This window comes from Symphodus melops, assembly GCF_947650265.1.
Source record: "Symphodus melops genome assembly, chromosome: 3".
Lineage (NCBI taxonomy): Eukaryota > Metazoa > Chordata > Actinopteri > Labriformes > Labridae > Symphodus > Symphodus melops.
Window position 1 is genome coordinate 20,011,087 of NC_136693.1, and position 19,276 is coordinate 20,030,362.

A 19,276-nucleotide genomic window follows, 5' to 3' on the forward strand; every position below is an offset into this window, starting at 1 on the left:
CACAACACGATTCTGGGCCTTTCCTCTGGTCATATTTAAAACAGCAGTTTTAATGTTGAGTAGCATGAAGATAAAAGTTGAAATGCAGCTTGTGTTAATGATAACAGGAAGAAGAAGAAAACCTGACACTTCACTCGACATACAGGTCGGAGATGAGAGGCATTTTTACTGCCTCTGAGGATGCTACGGCAAAGACTGTAATCACAGAGGCCATAACAAGGTTGACCATTTCAAAGGCATGGTCCCTTTTCACTACTACGCCACGCTCACCAATAACAACATTATAACTATAAGGAGGACAACAAAGACAGCTGCAGTGAGCCTTTTACATTACTGGTCTATGTACCTGCATGCAAATAAAATCAATTTAAGAGCTCAATCTTAACTGTAGAGCACCTTTCATACAAATCACATGGAAGTGCTTTACAGAGCCTGAGAAAAAGTATAAAACTAGTGGGACAACTATAAAACTTAGCTGTCCTAGCTCTTCCACCACCAATACAATAACATGATTGCTCCATATATTCTTCCATTACTAGAAACCCTTTTCGGCCTGAGGCTCTTCAGGGGATGGGCACAACTGCAAACAATAACATTTGCATTCAAACCGACATCAAATACTATTTGATCACGTTCATGATGCACTAGAAGCAAAAGCTAAAAATCTGATTCATTTATAATGAGGGTGTCTAGAGAAGAGTATCACAGTTAATCTAAGTTGGACTGATACAGTAGCATTCCCTGATCACTTGTCACCAGCAGCTCTCAGACCTGCCAGCAACCTGCAGAACTAGTTTGAACAGAGAGCGGAATTTAGGAGACTTTCCTGCAAATCTACTTAAAAGCCTCTTTCTATATTCAAGTTGCCATGGTGTGAAGTGCCAAAATAATCTATGCTACATGATTTATCAAAAAAATGGTGAACTAAAATCCTAACCTTACTCCTAACCTTACTTCTATATCTGGCTGAGAAGCAGTTACCCTCATTAGATAGATTTTCCTTTTATACTCATTAGTCAGAATCAAACAGGGCTAAGACTTGTTAGACAAGTCGAAAAAGAATAAGAAACCTAAAAGCCACCTTTAAAAAACATCACAATAACAGTATCAAAGTTACACTCGTGCTTAGATAAGCACTTTGGTCTACGTACCTCTCTCACCACGGCCACACAAACATCCAGCTTTCGAGCCACTGAGCAGCCTGAAGTTATTATCCAACACTTCAGCACGGTTTCCTGGACACACGGTAGAGCTTCCGTATCCAAAGAAAGCAGTATTTGTAGGACAAACTTTAACGTCCCGGTTAAGCAGCAGTATTAGGGAACCTGTTGCTGATAACTTAGTATGTCACACCAACAACATGGCTGACGACGAGTGAGCGGAGGAGGTTGTGTGTCCGCTGCGGGGCGCTGTTAACCTCTGACCGTCCACAGAGGGGGAGGAGAGAGAGAGAGAGAGAGAGAGAGAGAGAGAGAGAGAGAGAGAGAGAGAGAGAGAGAGAGAGAGAGAGAGAGAGAGAGAGAGAGAGAGAGAGAGAGAGAGAGAGAGAGAGAGAGAGAGAGGGGGAGAAAGGGGGAGAAAGAAAGAGAGAGAGAGAGAGAGCAGGGAGAGAGAGAGGAGGGGAGAGAGAGGCAGGGTCTATGCATGAATAGAAGTTGAACAGATGGGAGAGGACAACATTTGAAAAGATATATGAGAAGGTAACAGAAAATCAAACAGAGACTCCGGTTACCTCCTGGGTCTTCAAATGTTCTTCAATGTATTCCATTCAAACAATCATCTCCCAAGACTATGCAAAAGGGCGGTCCTTAAAAAGAATTGGCCATCAAATAAAGGTGCACACTCCACTGTCTACTATGCATTTATACAATAACATTACCCATTGTGCAATGCGGTGCCTTCATGTAGATCTAAGGTCGAGTATGGGAGTATGGTATAAGGCAGAAAAACCAGTGAAACCAACACAAAGTGAAAAATAATTCAGGCCCAGGCTCTTCCACTACACTGAGGCAGTTACTGTACGTCATCTTCAACATGTGCACTTCACATTGAGGTAGGCAAGCAGAGATGCCACTCTGTCTGAGGAGGAAACCGCTGCAAATTATTGGCTTGAACCTGAGTGAACATACAGACAGACAGACACCCAACAAAAACATTGTTGAAGTTCTGCTGGGAGAAGGTGAATACATTTCAGTTCAGCTTTGGGTGAATTGGTGATGGAGTGGTGAGAGATATGGGAGTGTATGAAAAGGAAATCATTTCAACTCTACCAGGTCTAGTGTAGATGCTTAAAACAGCTGAATGGAGTCACTAAAAACAATGGGAAGGAAAATAATTGTGGTATTTTGAGAACACACAGAACAAAGATATGCAGATCATGTAGCCTACACGTATGCACTGATGGCTCTATGATGAATGCAACAGAACAGGATCAGCTGTGTTAATCCCACAATACAATTTTGAAGTAAGAGAATGACAGATATCATGTATGCCATTTTAGTAGCTTTAGAATGGATGGAGCAAATTAAGGAAAGAAATATGCAATGATCAGAATCAGAATGGGGTTTTTTTTATTGCCAAGTACATTTAAGGAATTTGTCTTTGTGTATTGGTGAAATTGAAAAAAACAAGGCTAAAATAAATAATAATAATAAAAAGTCATAAATAAGTAATAAATGTGAGAAGCAATTACCAATATATAAAATAGAGCAAAAAAATCTAATATAAAGAATAATAAAAAAACACAAAATGTACAAAGGGTGCATGAAATACATCAAAGTCCTGGAGGTGTACAGGTCTCTGCAGAGCGGACGATGCGCTGCAGCCTGCACTTGTCCTTTGCTGTGGCTGCAGCATACCAGACTGTGATGGACGAGGAGAGGATGGACTCAATGATGGTAGTGTAGAAGTGCACCATCATGGTCTTTGAACCAGAAGGTTGAACTTCTTCAGCTGCCACAGGAAGTACATCCTCTGCAGTCCTTTCTTGATGAGGGAGGTGTTGTTCAGCTACTACTTGAAGTCCTGGGCGATGGTGGTCCTCAGGAAGCAGCAACACTTCACAGTAGACACCGTGGAGTCACCAATGGTGATGGGGCTGGAGGAGGCTGCGTTTTTTCTGAAGTCCTCAACCATCTCCACTGTCTTCAGAGCATTAAGTTCTAGCTTGTTGCTGCTGCACCAGGCCACTAGATGGTCAGCCTCCCACCTGTAGGCAGACTTATCCCCACCAGAGATGGTGGACATACACCCAGGAGGGTGTATGTCATGTCTGTGAGGTGGGAAAGCACAGGGATGTTAGTGGAGGACTTGAAGCAGGCTGGCACGTGACATGTCTCCAATGAGGTATTAAAAATGTCCTTAAAGACCGGAGACAGCTGATCAGCACAGTGCTTCAAGGTGGAGGGAGAGACAGAGTGAAGGCCAACTGCTTTGCAGGGATTCTGTCTCCTGAAGGTCTTAACATATAATCAAATACACATTTATTTAAACATTAATAAAAGGCAAACATGAACAAAACAACCCTGCATCATACCCCAAAAAACAATTGTGTGCGCACAGTTTCAAAGTTTTACTTCCTGCAGTGAACAAGCTGATCAGATGTAAAGTGACGTGTCTGAGACCCATCATATGGGTGGTCTCTGTGTCATTGATAAGTAGATCAAAGGGAAGCATGGGTGACGGCTGGTTCATTAAAGAGAGTCAGAAATAGAATTTGGTTAAGATTGGTGTTGTTTTCATATATGAATGAGATTATGTTGAAAACCTGGTACAAAATAGTAGGATTGATGGCATCTGATACTAGTTGAGTTTGAAATAGTTGTTCAAACTCATAGAAGGAGTGATTCACACTTCACAGGTTTTTGCACCTGAATAAAATTTACACACAGCATCGGGTTTTTCTTTTTTTAGATAGATTTGTTTTTTTTGATATTCACTTGTATCCTAACCAGCCTGCATGCCTGTTTTTCGACCAAACCTACCTGTAAGTCATTGTTGCTCCAAACTACTGCATAAGAATGCCTGTCACCATCTGTGCTTGCATCCTACCTATGTTCTAGTCTGCACTACACACATGAAAAAATGTTCTACTCTGAAGAATAGAAAAATGAGAAACCATTACTTACACCAAACAAGAAAGAGCTATAACATAGAGAGAGACACTGAGCAGTGAAGTTTGTTAATTGAGTTTACTTATTTGTAATAGGTTGTTTATCACTATAATATAATTTAGATGATGTAGTTGGGAGAACAGCTGTACAGATGTAAGCGTTCCTACCTGTCCACTGCAATGGCAGCCATCGAGTATATGGATGAAAACCTGGCCGTGATGGGGAAGAAGTTCTGAAACCTGCAATAGCCCAGACCAAAGTACCAGTCATTGTGAAGCATAGACAAAGTTAAACAGCGTATTGAAGGTATCCATGGAAACATCTGAGAAAACCACGGGGCACTCTTCGATAAGTGTTCAGTGTTGTGTTTCCATGATTACCAGAGTCTCGAGTCTATATCTGATTTAGGGATCCTGTTAGACTACATGCTGATCAGGAGGTGGATCTACTGACCTAAAAAAAATTCACAGAGATGAAATAAATTACCTGTATAAGCATTAAAAGTGGGTGTATGAGTTAACACCAGTCAGCGAACAAGACTGTCCTCCCCTCTGAGCCAGCAGGACTTCATTCATACTCCCTCTAATTTGTAGGGCAACAACTAAATGATGTGGTTTAATCTTAGTCTTAATCTTAGACTTTGAGCAGCTTCAGGTCAGAGAGTGAGACTTTTTTAATTCATTTTCTGACTTGCATGAAGTTTATAATAATGTATATTCACTCAGGGACCTGAAATGGTCTGAATGGCACACAGATCGTAATAAATAAATAAAAGTTCACCCAATCAGTTGTGATTAGTGTTTGACTTAGTCTTTCATTTTTATTTTATTTTACCAAAGGACAAGACAAGCATGGAACTTCAGAGTAAAGAAAATCTGCTTGCTGAAAACAAAATGCTTAAAAAGCAGAAAGCAGAGCTGATTGTGGGCTTCAAGAAACAGCTGAAGCTGATTGACATCCTCAAAAGACAAAAGGTGAGTGTCTCTACCATACCCTGTTTGTGCAAAGCCTTTTTAACCAAGTCTCATCCGACCACCTTTTCTATCTTTTTTTGTGTAGATGCATTTTGAAGCTTCAAAGCTGCTGTCATTCACAGAAGACGAGTTCATGAAAGCTCTTGACTGGGGAAAGTCATAAACACCGAGAGGCTTTCTTGTGTTTTTGGAGAAATAAAAGTCTGGTGAGGTGCCAAGATAAATCAGCCGAGAGTTTTGGTCCTCATTGTTATCATATTCATTTTGATCGAAGATTGCACAGAACAACCCAAATAAAAAGGTGCCTCCTGATCACCTTGTCGTTCTTGAATCCTTAACAAGTGGTTACTGAGAAACAGAGAGTATTAAAATGTGTACTTAGTTTACAGTAACATTTTATTTGCCATATTGGTGATGGGGCTGGAGGAGGCTGCATTATTTGGTCTTCTTCATGGAGCAGGCCCTGAAAACGAAAGCACCGATTTGTCACAAGGATGTGTTATCTTGAGATTGTGTAAAACTATTCGGGATTCTTACACTGCCTCATACCTTCGGTAAGCTTCAGCGCATGACGTTTAAGAAGCCTCTGCCTTTCTTGTTCAACTTCCTGTCTGCGCAGCGCCTCGTTCTCCTGCTCAGCCGCTCTTTCTTTGGCCTCAAGGTCCTTGAAGAAAGAAGTTAACATTATTATCGAAGCACTTAGTACTAAACTAAATGATGCACCAGCTGCCTAGAGTTTTATATACAATGAACATTGACACAGAAAAGTGTATTCAGAGTGTTCTGTACCATATTGGCCTGAATCTGCAGCCTTTTGTCCTCTAAGAGTTTCTCCACTCTGCGTTTGTGCTCTAGTCGTTTCATGCGTTGTTTCTGATCGCTCATCTGCTCAATGCGGTCGTCCTCAGCAAACTTTTCCATCATCATTTTGCTGAAGTTCTCCTCTTCTGCTTTCTCTGCCTGCCTCTGCATCTCTTTGAAAGCCATTTGCTCCTGGTAGGTCTGCTGAATCCTCAACCTGCATCTGTTTTTATTCTCCTGTGAGACAAATGGGTCAAAAAATATGAAGATAGCTTAGGCACACTCATAAATCCCAGAGCACAGAGGACTTGTATCTCAACTATTTTTTGTAGCTGCTCCTTTGCGTCTTCTCTCTCTATATTCTGTACATTTTCACCTTGAAATTAAATTCCTTTCACGTTTAACACTCGTCATTGTTGAAAAGGAGACTCCTATACTAAACCGTCTGTATGTCCAAATACATTCATTCACATGATCCCTGGCACATACTAACAAATCTTCTATATAGAATAAAAATGTACCCGTACAACATTTTTAAGAACAGAATCAATGTTGTAGTGAAGATGGATCAGGTTTGTTATATTGGTGGTAAGTAATGACAATCACAGAGGACAGCACTCACCATTGCCTCAAACCTAATGGCCTGCTTTTCAGCAAGCTGGTCATTTCTTTCCTCTTTCAATTGTACACGTTTCAGCTTTGACTCCAACTCTTGAAGCTCTTTGCTGAAAGTGTTGAAACAGACAGTGTTGAAAACGAACAGAGGTTATGAAGAGACCAAAGCAGAGTAAGACTACTTTCAGTACCTGTTCTTTATAATATGCTCCCTCTTTTTCTCTTCTCTTTGCTTCTCAAGGTCGATGCGGGCTGTCTCTTTGGCTATTCTCTCCTCTTGTTCCAGTTGCTTTTCTCGGACTATTCTCTCCACTGTTGCCTGCAAAAAAAAAAAAAAAAACATTATCTCAACTGAATTAACTTCAGTCAATAGTGCTGATTTTCGTAATGAAACAACATGTTGTGAAAAGGAAGGCTTTTTCAAAGTGTGATAGGATTTTTTGTCACGTATTGCAGGTTAAAGACAAAACTTAACTAATCATAGGAAAATACGTTAACAATACTGTTTTTAAAGAAATTCAGAAATTAATAACCCCCAGGGTCTCCTGGAGACGTTTTAGTACGTGTTCGCACGTCTTTGCTCTTTACTTCCGCATTCGGCTGTGACGTAGCATGAGGGAGTCCCGCTGAATCCCCATCTGTTTAACATAGAAAATCATGGATCCGAGTGTCACTCCCGTCAATAAAGAGGAAGAAAATATGTATTCCTTTACATATAATGGTCCACTGGCTTATTATTATGAACCTGTTAGATGTGATAGAGAGCAGAAACAGGCAGGATTAGAGGAATAACGGCCTCAGGAGAGAAGTGAAGCTGTGGTGTGAGTAGAGACCCGGAGCAGGCGTCCTGCTGACTGACAGGTGTCAGCTCGCCATATATGGGCTAGTGCTGTGTTCACATCAGCATATGTAAAGTTTGTAATCACATTCAATCAATTAAAAAACAATTTGTAGAAGGTGCAAGTGCCGATCATTCACCTTTACATTGTATGGGAGTTGCTCGTAAAAACGGCAAATCTGTACAATGTATTACGGTGCCGCGCTGTGCGCGCGCGCGAGAGAGAGTGACATAAAACCCGATTACACAGCCTGTGCAAATGCAGCACTATGTCTTTATTGTTTATTCCTGATGCAGCCCAGTGCTCACGTTGTTATAGAAAATACAGTGTATGGTGCAGGATTCTCCTGACATGAGTTCACAGCGCACGTCCACTGAATGTAATCCACACAAACATGCACAACAGCACACACACTCCACAGTTTAATGCGTGCTTTTGCACATATATTAGGCTACTACAAAAAGTTTAAAATGTTAATGGGATAGAGGACCGACAGACGTAAAGCTTGTGTTTCGGTTTGTTTCCAAACTGCGTGTTCCGTCTTTCCCCACTGCGCGCACACACACACACACACACACACACACACACACACACACACGCACACGCACACACACACACGCACACACACACACACACACACACACACGGACACGCTCTCTTTCAACAGAGTTGGATTTATAATAAATCGTATGACTACATGTATTAATACAGACTGTCCGGTGTCTATTACGCACATACTAGAGAATATAACAGAGGATTCCAGCAGATCAAATCATTAAATGCTTGTCTGCGTATATAATATTTTATGTTAAACACCCAGAGATTTAAATCATTAATAAGGAAACGCTTTTGCGCCTGATATTCAACGTGTCTGTTCGATCGTTTCTGAGGTTGTGGGAATAATTCACCAAAAAACACTATGAATAATCAAGCCACTTACACTGTGCACCTGAATGTGCAAATTACAAACTATTGCAGGGAGGCATCCTGTCTATTCTCACTCACTACCACGTATCATTACACCTCTTTAATCATGTGATGTTTTAGCGTGTTTTTTGTGCTTTAATTCTTTTGTGCTGCCTTCTAAATGTTTGTTTGTAAAGTGTTTCATGCTCTCGGTGCAAGACAAGTTCCCCCAGGGGCAATAAAGGCTTCATTCATTCATTCATACACGTACGCAAAAAGCCGATCAAAGCAGAGTAACAGAACGCGACTCCCTTAGAGAAAATGTATGTACTTATTCTACAGCCCTTATCTGACAACATGAAGTGTTAATTTCAACTTTTTTTTAACCTGCAATATGCTCTTCAAAGGCTGGTTCACGGTTCAAACATTGGAAGGAACTTTTTGTATTTTGACCTCTTCAAAAAATAATGTAAATACACAATAACTAATTGCAGTGGGAAACTGTTGTGTTCTAATTTTTTGGAAAGAATAGTCAGACTTTTATAGGTCTCCCTCGCTAAGATGAAAAAGAAAAAAAGAACGAAATATGCCATCTGATGAGGCCTCGGGCCAAAATCTTCTAATTCTTCGATTGAAGTCAAGGGCCACAAACAATCCACTCAAGGGCCACAAATGGCCCCCGAGGCCGCACTTTGGACACCCCTGTCCTAGAAGAATGAGAATATCAAAAACGTACCTTAAATAGGTTGCTCTCCGCCTGACTCTTCTTGAGCTCCTCGCGAACCTGGCGCTGGTACCTCTTTCTGTCTGAGCCCTCCATGTACTTTAACGCGGCAGTCATCTGCTTATCTCTCATCACACGCCGGGCCTCCTCCACTCGGCGATCCTCCCGAGCATGCCGCTGAGCCATCTCCTGCAGTCTGTACCTCGATTGACGATTCTGTCCCAGAGGAAAAGAAAAGCTTAGCATACACATGCAAAAACAGTATCAAAAGCTTCTTTGACTTTGGAAACGAACCATGTTGACGGTGCCTGTCGTCGATTACGGCGTTTTCACCAAATTAATTTGAAAAGTAAACTCGAGCTGCCCGTTTAGTTGTCAGGGGAACGAAAGAACAGCTGGAGACACACACAGATTCTACAAAACAAAGTAATCCAGTACAGACACTTCTCTTTTCTGATTGTATTCATTCAAGCGCGATTAGACGGGGATCTGACGTGGGTTTTAGGTTTTAGCACATACACAAGCATAGCAGGAATTGAAAAGCTGGACAGGTTAGCAAAGGAAGCTGTTTAGAAAAAGTGTATTTAGATTAACATCAAATGATCCAAGTTAAAAATAAAAATAATCAAATAGAGTAAATAAAATATTTCTATTACAAAAAATGTACAGCTAAAGAGATACACTAACACAGGACAGAACAGAAGAGAGGAAGTCCTATGGTAAGGTTCATATTATAGGTCACAGTTACTCGTAAGGAAAGACAATATTTTGGACTGTGGTGAAAGAGGGAGAGGCTGAAATTGCTTATTTAATTATCTGTTAAACTCTGGTCTGTTGGAGAGGATTTAAAAACGTGAGGTATAATTAAATCCAGCAGATGGCAGCAATTCAACTTATTGGACGTCAGCGGCCACTAAAACCCAAAGAAGAAGAAGAAGGCGCTTTACGTTAGAATTTGCGACGCTGTCAAAAACGGTGATGTTGCCGCCATAGTTACCACTCAGTTGAATTTGGCGAGATGTTCAACAAAAAACCTCGGAGAAACTTTCGTCAAAGAAAAGAGAGCTCAAGTGACGACGAGAACGAGAAGAAGGACAGCGGAAATGTGGAAAATGACGAGAAAGCAGCAGCTGTGGTAAACAAGCCGTCGAAACAGGCCCAGAACCGCGGCATCTCCTGCAGCTCCAAGCCGGACACAACGCCTCCCAGGACGGACAACACTGACGGAGGAGACGAGGAGACCAAAGACTACAGAACAGACGGGAAAAAGGACAAGCATGGCATTAAGAAGAAAACAGACACTACCCTCAGTTTCTCTGACGACAAAGAAGGTGAGTACGAGTTTATATAACAGTGTTATTAAGTCAACTTATAAAGGTGGACGTTGACTTTACAGCACTTCTTAAGAGACTATTATGCATTCTTGCACACTGCTGAAATGTTAAATTGTAAGCGAATATTCACCAATAAAGTTACATTTACCTGTGTGCTGCTTAACTTTGTTAGTGGCTATAATGTGTTTGCTACTTTAATATTTACAGTCTATGGGTCCTATTGAACAGGCTGCATATTACTACTCAAGTTTTTTTTTTGCTGACTCAGAGAAATTTGTCATTTAGGCAGAGAGTTACAATAAAACTAGACCTACTGTTGTTGTATGTGAAAAAGTACAAGATGATTGCACAGAGTTCAGTACTGAATTATAGTGACGGTGTGTTTATCTGTGAATATGCGTTTACTTAAGCTGAGGAGCCGACATTCAAAGTGAAGAAGTGCTCTGACAAAGCGGTGCTGTTCCAAGTGAAGAAGAAGAAGGAGGCTTCACCTGACAAAAACACCCAACCATCAGGTAGGTGACTCGACAGAAATACATTGTGTAATATAAATGTGACAAAAAATATCTTTTAATACTTCCCCAATATGTGAAATCAAAAACAGAACACCACTAATTTTAACTTTGAAACTGGTCACTGATTGTGTGTCTTAATAAATGTGAACTTCAACATTGTTTATAGATATTTTTAGGGGAATTATAGAGAAGGATTATTGTGCCAGTAACGATCAGATGTAGTCCAGTACAGATGTGTGTTTGACATTAGTCTTGCCTAAAAATGTTTCCTAAGTTTGTCCATGACTTTAAAGGATGTTCATCTTGTTTCGGTTGTTCTCTAAATCATGATCTCATAATGTTGACAAATGTCATCACACTTATCCTATCTGTGTTTTCTTTGTACTTCCAGTTCCAGCCAGTGGACATGCTCCACCATCTGCTTCCCCCAGACTTGATTCTGACAGAGATTCTGTGGCTTCGCCATGTTCTCCACAGCCTGATGATGACGATGAAGATGATGATGATGAAGACAGGGATAGTGATGGAGTTAGTTCTATGTCTTCCTTTGCAAGCTCAGCCTCAGAATCCAGCCGCTCTACTGCTAACCCAGGTTTGTGCATTTCTTTTTTGTCTAGCACAGAAAAACTCTCAGGAGAGCCAACATATTACGCTAGCTTTTTGTAATGACCTTGCTTGAATGAAGACCTTGAAGAAGTTTTCAGTTCAGAAGCCTCGTGTGGAGGAGAGGTGAAATGTCCTCAAGATCTTTAACCAAGTCCAGTTGCCTTTTGATGTAGCAGCGATTTACTATGACCTGGATGACTGAGAACAGACAGTAGAATCCATCATGCATTATGCAGTAAATATCCTGAATCCTTACAGTAAGAAAACAGCAGTGTACAGGATATCTTTTCTTATCGTTGCATCTGGACAACTTTCTGTTGTTCTGTTTTCATTTTTTTCTGACTTCACCTTTAATAATCAGTGTGTTGTATCCTGTTTTGCTTATTTATCTGCCATTCATGTTTGCTGTTCAATTGTTCACATTTTTCCAATGTGTCTCCACAGTAGTCTTTCCCAGTGCTAAACAGATAGAGGCAGCCAGGAAACAGCGTCACGCGAAACGAGCCCAGAAAGAGTTCATTCGACTGGGAAGAGACGGCCACAGCTCCGCCGGTAGCACCCCCGATCACTACAGCAGGGAAGATGAAGATGAAGATGGTCGAGGCGATGATGATGATGAGACAGACGATCACGAGAGAAGAATTGAGTTTGCCCCACGTTTGAAGAGCATCAGGGAGAGGATTACTGAGAAACTCGGTAAGAGAGGATGGGAGATGAGGAGAAAAAGTGAAAGGATTAGAGAGACAAGAGCTTGTAGGAATGATTGATGCAGGGCAATGGTTATCATATACTGTGCTACATTGCTCAAGAGAAGGAAATACAAGGTCACTTTTAAAATGTGATTTCAAGAATGCTCATAAGAACAAATCCCTCTTATGTAAAGAATCTAAGCAAAAAGTCATCTTTTTATTTAATCCAAAAAGTGGGATCTTGAAACTTCCAACATCTCAGCAACATTTTCAAAGTCAAAGAATAAACATCTGTCCAACTTGGTAAAATAATCAACATATTTGCTAATAAATTATTGATTCAAACATGATACTCACAAAGCATACTTTAGAAAATGGCTACGTTACACTTAGTGAAATGAACTGTTTTGTTTGTGTGTGATCTAGGAGATAGTGACTGTAGTCTCTCTGGGACTGATGGAGAGGAGCAGGAGCTTTGGGAGGAGACGCAGATAGGAAAGGGAGTGAAGAGACGACCAGGAGAACAGGTACGATAAGAACGACAACACTGTGTTACACTTCTCCACATATTGTGTTCCACAAATACTTTTTATCGGCATCTCCTCTGGGTAAGATATCAGTCCTGTCTATACTCTCCTAGTTACTGGTCTGTGACACCTTTCATCCTTTCTTTTTCCTCTCTTCAGAGTCCATCTGGCAGTGAAACCAGCAGCTACAGCAGCAGCAGCAGGCGAGGCAGGCGAAACCGTAAGAGGAGACCAATCGGGGTCCCAAAGACTCTCCCTTCCATCAGTGTCTCAATGATTAAGAAGAGGATCACTGGAACGTAAGTTTCCTCGACTTAATGATTTGTATTATATTTTGTTATATTATCCGAGTACTTTAGTCAAACAGAACATCTTTGTGTTCCTCCCTCAAACTGCTCGCCACACCAGACTCGACTCCCTGAAGGAGGTGCACAGAGCTCGGCAGGCCCAGCTGAGGAGGATGGAAGGCGATGTTGACGGGGCTAAAACCTCGCTGGAGACTCTGGAGGAAAAATCCTCTGAGAGCCAGCTGAAGTTTTACAGAACCATGAACCTCTACGTGCACAACCTGGTGGAGTGTTTACGAGAGAAGGTCAGAAATGAGTTTTTTTCTTTTCAATTAATGTTCTGAATTTGTTGCCACGGTTAACATCATAGAATCCTGACTGTGACCTTTAAAAGAGGATAGTAATGCCTGCATGAACACTGTCTGCCCTGGATGTATGTGATGACTGTTTGCTGGCTGCTGACAGGTTGTTGTGATCAACTCACTGGAACTGGAGCTGCACGTCCTGCTGTCTGACCAGATGGAGGCGCTGACAGCACAGAGACGACAAAGGATCAAGGAGCAGGCTGACCGTCTGCAGCAGCTCAGCTGTGAGTAACACCTCTATGTCCATGCGTACTTATATTAGTGTCAAAGTCGTTTCTGTGTGGAGTATTTACATTAACTGAATTTTATAACTCCTCTTTTTTAGATAACAAAGATGAGCTGAGTGATGGCTCCACCAGTGGGACACAAACTCAGAGGTGAGTCCAATGAAAATATGAATTTGTCTCAATTCAATTGATGTCTTTTGGATATTAAAAATGTGTTCTACACAGAACTGTGATGCTTTAATAATACTATTTTATGACAGCCTTAATTCAAGAAAGCTAATCACATAAAAGATGAATGAATTAATATATTCTGTCCTGTTGCAGCAAGGACGACTCTGATATTCAGGATGAAGAATTTTCAAATATCCCAGAAGACACGAAACCTTCGGCTGAAGAGGAGGAGCAGCTACAGAAGAAGAAAGGTGAGTTGGCGAAGTTTTCCTTTTGCTGGGTGACTTCTTTCAAATCGAGCAGAAAAACAATCTGCGCCATTTTGACTAACTCTCCGTCCTCCCCTCTCTTCTCCCTCTCCAGCTGATATCATGTCGAAGTCCCAGGCGGTGTTTTCTGACGTCCAGGACGAGTTTAGCGATGTGAAGAAGATTCTGTCCCACTTTGAAGAATGGAGAGGATGCTACTCGGACTCTTACCACAGTGCCTACATCTCTCTCTGTCTGCCCAAGCTGCTGAACCCGATCATAAGACATCAGCTGCTGGCTTTCAACCCACTGATGGTATAAGCAGACACAAATATGGGAGAAAAGCACGTGTATATAGTGTAGAGGCAGGAAATCTGTCTAATGGAAGTTGTTGATATACATGTAAGTGTGTTTGTTTCAGTATGACGGCGTGGACTTTGAAGACCTCCCATGGTTCACAGCAGTCGAGACCTTTTGTCACGGTCATGGTCATGAAGAGCTGGAGCACACAGACAGACAAACACTGTCCAATATCATCGAAAAGACAGTCCTTCCTAAAATAACAGGTAACACACACACACACACACACACACACACACACACACACACACAGGTTCATAAAAACAAAAAACAAGGATATTATATTTTCTAGTTCTCTGCAGGACACAGTAAGTAATCCATTCTGTATTCATTTGGCTTTACAACAAGGCGGTACAGCTTGTTGGCATCCAGGTCGTGTGAAATGGAGACATATTAGTAAAACTTTTGAAACAGTCCCTCCTCCACACGGTTTGCTACGGTTTTTGTTGACCACGTGTTTTCAAACTACAGAAACATCACAGCCCTCTCTGCTCTGTCTTTGCTCAGCATTAGTGGAGCTGGTGTGGGACCCCATGTCGAGCCATCAGTCAGCCTGTCTGTCTGAATTTTGTGTCAGACTGAAGGAGGACTTTTCGATCTTTGAAGGGGAGCAGACAAAACCTGTGAAGGTAAGGTGAACTCCTCTAGGCTTTTATAAGCAGTAAGTCCCAGCTGTACATTCATTTTATGATCATAACTTACATAGTGTGTTTAATATGAAATAAACCGCATATTTGTCCTAATGATGTGTATTTATGTCCTGTGCAGGCATTTATTGAGGCTGTGGTACGTCGCTTGACAAGCTGTGTAGATGAAGATATCTTCATTCCTCTTTACCCTAAAAAGTGAGTTTCTTTTTCTTTTCTTAAAAACACAATGCTTTTTCAAACCTAATTACCTTGAGCTCTCATATCGTGTGTGTGTGTGTGTGTGTGTGTGTGTGTGTGTGTGTGTGTGTGTGTGTGTGTGTGTGTGTGTGTGTGTGTGTGTGTGTGTGTGTGTGTGTGTGTGTGTGTGTGTGTGTGTGTGTGTGTGTGTGTGTGTGTGTGTGTGTGTGTGTGTGTATACACACACACGCACACACACCTTCTATGGTCATGACTCATGTCAGTATTTTGTTTGTGCCTTTTTGTTTTTCTGTTCAGACTCTTAGAAGATCACTCTTCTCCTCAGCGTCACTTCAGGGATCAACAGTTCTTGACGGCCATCAAAGTATTATTCTCTCACAAAATGCATCATGAAGGGGGCGGGGTACATTTGTATGTGACTGTTGTTTGTAATCTGTGTCATTCTGTGTTTCTATAAGCTGCTAGGTAATATGGGAAAATGGGATCTGCTGCTTCCTGAGTCTGTACTGAAGGAACTGGTGTTGGACAAACTTCTGAGCAGATACCTGATGATCACCCTCAACAGCCAGACACTAGACTACAATGCTGTTCATGCATGCAAAATGGTGTGTAAATGTTTCGACCCTTTACTGTGTAATGTCTTTAACTACAGGCTGGTTGTTTGCCGTCTGTCTCATAATCTCTTGATTAACCTCCTTCTATTTCTCTCTTTGTCTTCAGATAGCAGACAGCCTGCCGCTGTCTTGGCACAAAGGACGGGATGTTTGTTTACCTCAGCTTGAGAATTTCAAAAACCACTTAGTTCAGAAAGTTCATACCATGTGCAAGCGGCATCCTCCTGAAGGTCAAAACACCAGGTGAAAAGAACAACAAATACTTACATGAGGAAGAGAATCACTTGGTATGGCTGTAAGGTCAAATTAGTAACATTACAATTGAAAGAAAAGCTGTGTCTGAAAGGGCATATCTTTTTTTTTTTTTTAACACTAACGTGTCCACAGTGTGTCTACAGACACCACCCCCCCCCTTTAAAGCTAAAGTCTTCCCAAAACACTTTAGCCATGTTTTGGGAAGACTTATTTAAACTTGTTGAAAAGGAGAATAAAATGTGACCTTTAATTTGAATTGTCATCATGTCCAGCTTTCAGCAAGCACGTTACCGCGAGAGAAAATCAAAACTCTTGCTTTGTTACTTCTAGTTAATTCAAAGGGTTTTTTGTATTGACTTGTTAACTATCAGAGCAGTCTCATAGAAAGTTTGAAGTGGATCGAAATATCCATCTCATATGGCTGAGCTTTGCTTCACGAGCCACAAATGATGCAGCAAAAATTGTTGTTCTGGAGTCATATTCCAGATCTTTAGCTTGCTCTATACAATCTAAAAAAAACTGTCAATTTATACTTAACAAGTCAAGAGTTTTTAATTTCTTAGTTCTATATTCACTGACAACCTTTATTTGTTCTGTTGAAGCTAGAGAATGAGCAGAACAACTAACCAGTTTGAAACGTTAATTCAGACATCCTGATCTATCTTCATTCTTTAATAACTGTATGTGTCTTCTGTAGGTCTGCTGTGCTGAAAGTTCTGCAGATTCTGAGTGCAATCCGATGCAATGACTCCATCATGGCTATAGCAGAAAGATACCGCTATGGAGATCTGATCTACTCTCACCAGCTGCTCAACCAAGAGGCTGTATGATCAGACGTAGAAGAAAGGAAGGCGACTGTACAGAACTCACCATGCGTTGTAATAACTGGAGTCGTTGTACACCCAGAGAGAGGACTGTTTTTTATTTGTGAACAATTTGCTGTCTCTTATGTACAAAAGAAAACTGTATTTTCTATGAATAAATATCAGAATTTTGTCTATGTATGTTGACTTGTTACTCAGTTTCTACAACCATGTTCAAGTTTAAACACAAATTAATAATTCATTTAAATGAAAATCAAAACTTTGAATAACAAAGCTCTTTTTTATTAAAAACTAATGGAAAAAAGGCTCTATGGAACTGTTTAAACCATACAAAGGTCGTCTTATTAAGGTTTATATTAATCTGCATATATTGTATATCATATTACAAACAATAACTCTACAGGTACATCATGAATCCCAGAGGGGAATTTAGACAGTTGTAGTAACAATAACATAAGACATACAATCAAAGAACCGAACAAATGTATAAAATGCAGAAAAGTCACTCAACACAGAGCAGCAGGATGCAGACACTATCATCAGATCCATCATGTGAGCAGGAGAAATAAATTTGACTGCACCTTAGAAAACTATTTACATAAACCACTCTTTGCGATTGTGTTATGCAAAAGCTAACTTTTGTATTTACAGTAAGAGCAGACAATGCAATCATTTGACTAATATAAAGAGGTGCTTGTGTGTGTGTCTTGCTTCCCCAAAACACAATGCATAAGAAAACTTTTCAAGCTGTGCGCAATGGGACTTGCTCTGCTATTGTCATTATTAATTTGATTTCAAGTCCAACAGTCTATGTTTTGTAACAAAATGTTTTTCCTGCATAGTTGACCCTTAGGTCAGGGCTTTATTGCAACAGGTCAACTTTTGGACCCTGCTCAGGTAGAGTAAGGGTTGGACTAACCCACTGACTTCTCCCAGACAGGAAATGAGATCAAGCTCAAGATTAGTTAACGTCACTCCACTTTCCTGCAGAAGTTTTGTTAAAAATGCTGGTAGATAGTTTACAACAAAACATGCAAGATTAAGCAAAATAATGTTGAAGGCTCTTCTCTTCATCTGGTCTCTTCCTCTCCTCTCTCCGCCCGCCCTCTCTCCTGGACCTTCTTGATTCAGAGAAAAGAGCACAGACAGAGTACAGAACAAAAGTACACACAATGTGCAAACAAACCAGATCAAGACAATGTGTTCTAAGTTTGGTAAAAGGCAAATGATTAAATAAAAGAATCCCCAAGCCAGAGCACACTGTACCACCCGGTACTTCAGGGGCTTTAACCTGGAAATGGAAACAGTGGAGAGTTGATCAGGAAATAAGAATTATTGACCAAGGTCAGACTGAAAGACTAAGTAACATAACTTCAAACATTCACCTGAGGAAGATCAATGGGTGAACCACAGCAATGTAACGGTCCACACAGATACACATCTGGAACATTGGCCTGCCAACCCACACCAGCGACCAGTGTTGAAACAACAGGTAACAATAGATACCTGAGGTGAAGGGTTCAGGGCTGTAATAATAGTACAGATGTATTGGCAGTCCCAAACAGTAAAGTATTTCACAAACAGCCAGGCTTAGAAAATGGATGTCCAAAGCCAACATGTCTCTGCTCCCATGACCAATGAGCCAAACCACCCATGCATTTGCTGGAAGGCCCACCACAAAGGTAACGACCAGGAAGCTGGAGACAAATGAAAGTGCGATTTTGTCTCCATCCAACAGTGCATTCGGACATGGTGAGTAGACGGAGCTGTTGGAAGAGGAGCTGTTCACCTGGATTGTTTCCATTGTCTCTGTTTTTGTTCCCCTCAGCTTGTTGTAGAATTTCCACAATAAACTGTCTAAGCAACTGAACGCCCTTTCTGTTCTCTCCTTTCTTACTGAACACTTAAAGCACAATCAACTAAACAAATACTTTGCATGCAAATGGCCTGATTTGAATGAGGACTGTATTGGTGGAAAATGGTGTGGAAATGGAAAGCTTGCAACAGGCACGAACACACGCTTAAACCATCTTCTTGAATTTCAATATCATTCACGGCTTGCTCGACTTGTCATCATGTAACTAACCCTTATTCACATTTTCATTGTATACTTCTAAAATAACGAGCAGTCAATGAAGACAATGCTTTGATGCAATGATTTAAAAATCGAGTACTTTTACCATGGTGTTCTGTGTATTGCTACATTCATTTTTTATTTTCAAAGTCTTTTACTACCATGGATTTGAGGCAAAAAGACATGGACAGAAAGATAGAGGACGAAGTGCAGCAGAGGTAAATGGTAAATGGACTTGAATAGAGCTTTTCTAGTCTTCTGACTACTCAAAGTGCTTTTACACCGCAGATCACTCCATTCACACTGATGGCTGGTTATGTGAACCATCCAGTAATGAATTCCATTCACGCACATTCATACG

The 19,276-nt window shown here is 40.9% G+C and overlaps 5 protein-coding genes and 1 long non-coding RNA gene across 8 annotated transcripts in view; 2 read left to right on the forward strand and 4 right to left on the reverse strand.

The window, feature by feature from the left end:
- itsn2b (intersectin 2b) overlaps nt 1-1,570 on the reverse strand; it is a 31,427-nt gene extending 29,857 nt beyond the window's left edge. The window contains exon 1 of one of the 2 annotated variants that reach the window (XM_079340094.1): nt 1,152-1,570. The gene's annotated coding sequence lies outside the window, so the exon portion shown is untranslated. The remainder of the gene's footprint in view (nt 1-1,151) is intronic. The other variant, XM_079340093.1, reaches the window with a different exon arrangement.
- The window catches only part of LOC306821742 (uncharacterized protein), a gene marked incomplete at its 3' end in the record, with an annotated part of 90,361 nt that overhangs the window by 50,779 nt on the left and 20,306 nt on the right, over nt 1-19,276 (forward strand). The window lies entirely within an intron of this gene.
- On the reverse strand, nt 2,506-4,879 carry LOC306821407. Its single transcript, XR_013778790.1, has 3 exons — nt 4,493-4,879; nt 4,280-4,351; nt 2,506-3,271 (listed from the first exon to the last, which is right to left on the reverse strand). It is a non-coding gene; the product is annotated as an uncharacterized lncRNA (long non-coding RNA).
- Nucleotides 5,525-6,119, reverse strand: LOC306821489 (meiosis-specific nuclear structural protein 1-like). Its single transcript, XM_079339950.1, has 3 exons — nt 5,876-6,119; nt 5,636-5,750; nt 5,525-5,549 (listed from the first exon to the last, which is right to left on the reverse strand). The coding sequence occupies exons 1-3, from the start codon at nt 6,071-6,073 to the stop codon at nt 5,536-5,538; spliced, it is 327 nt and encodes a 108-aa protein (XP_079196076.1). The 5' UTR covers nt 6,074-6,119; the 3' UTR covers nt 5,525-5,535.
- On the reverse strand, nt 6,450-9,365 carry LOC306821593 (meiosis-specific nuclear structural protein 1-like). Its single transcript, XM_079340109.1, has 3 exons — nt 8,984-9,365; nt 6,694-6,821; nt 6,450-6,612 (listed from the first exon to the last, which is right to left on the reverse strand). Exons 1-3 carry the CDS (start codon nt 9,221-9,223, stop codon nt 6,465-6,467), a joined length of 516 nt encoding a protein of 171 aa, XP_079196235.1. The 5' UTR covers nt 9,224-9,365; the 3' UTR covers nt 6,450-6,464.
- On the forward strand, nt 9,402-17,019 carry gcfc2 (GC-rich sequence DNA-binding factor 2). 2 transcript variants are annotated; one of them, XM_079340096.1, is made up of 19 exons: nt 9,402-9,690; nt 9,846-10,302; nt 10,716-10,820; nt 11,212-11,412; nt 11,871-12,122; nt 12,542-12,642; nt 12,802-12,941; nt 13,051-13,234; nt 13,395-13,518; nt 13,620-13,671; nt 13,846-13,943; nt 14,056-14,255; nt 14,362-14,506; nt 14,808-14,929; nt 15,069-15,145; nt 15,446-15,512; nt 15,607-15,753; nt 15,869-16,005; nt 16,715-17,019. In XM_079340096.1, exons 2-19 carry the CDS (start codon nt 9,990-9,992, stop codon nt 16,845-16,847), a joined length of 2,598 nt encoding a protein of 865 aa, XP_079196222.1. In that variant the 5' UTR covers nt 9,402-9,690; nt 9,846-9,989; the 3' UTR covers nt 16,848-17,019. The 2 variants fall into 2 exon arrangements, with proteins under 2 accessions (XP_079196222.1, XP_079196221.1); XM_079340095.1 differs by having other exon boundaries at nt 9,849-10,302.

Coding starts and splice junctions, on each gene's coding strand:
- LOC306821489 (XM_079339950.1), bottom strand. CDS start 6,073: ATGGCTTTCAAAGAGATGCAGAGGCAGGCAGAGAAAGCAGAAGAGGAG. Junction 5,751..5,875: donor TGCAGATTCAGGCCAATATG/GTACAGAACACT, acceptor TCTTTCTTCAAG/GACCTTGAGGCCAAAGAAAG.
- gcfc2 (XM_079340096.1), top strand. CDS start 9,990: ATGTTCAACAAAAAACCTCGGAGAAACTTTCGTCAAAGAAAAGAGAGC. Junction 12,643..12,801: donor AGAGACGACCAGGAGAACAG/GTACGATAAGAA, acceptor TCCTCTCTTCAG/AGTCCATCTGGCAGTGAAAC. Junction 13,235..13,394: donor TGGAGTGTTTACGAGAGAAG/GTCAGAAATGAG, acceptor GGCTGCTGACAG/GTTGTTGTGATCAACTCACT.
- LOC306821593 (XM_079340109.1), bottom strand. CDS start 9,223: ATGTGTATGCTAAGCTTTTCTTTTCCTCTGGGACAGAATCGTCAATCG. Junction 6,822..8,983: donor CGGAGAGCAACCTATTTAAG/GTACGTTTTTGA, acceptor TTTTTTTTGCAG/GCAACAGTGGAGAGAATAGT. Junction 6,613..6,693: donor GAGCATATTATAAAGAACAG/GTACTGAAAGTA, acceptor CAACACTTTCAG/CAAAGAGCTTCAAGAGTTGG.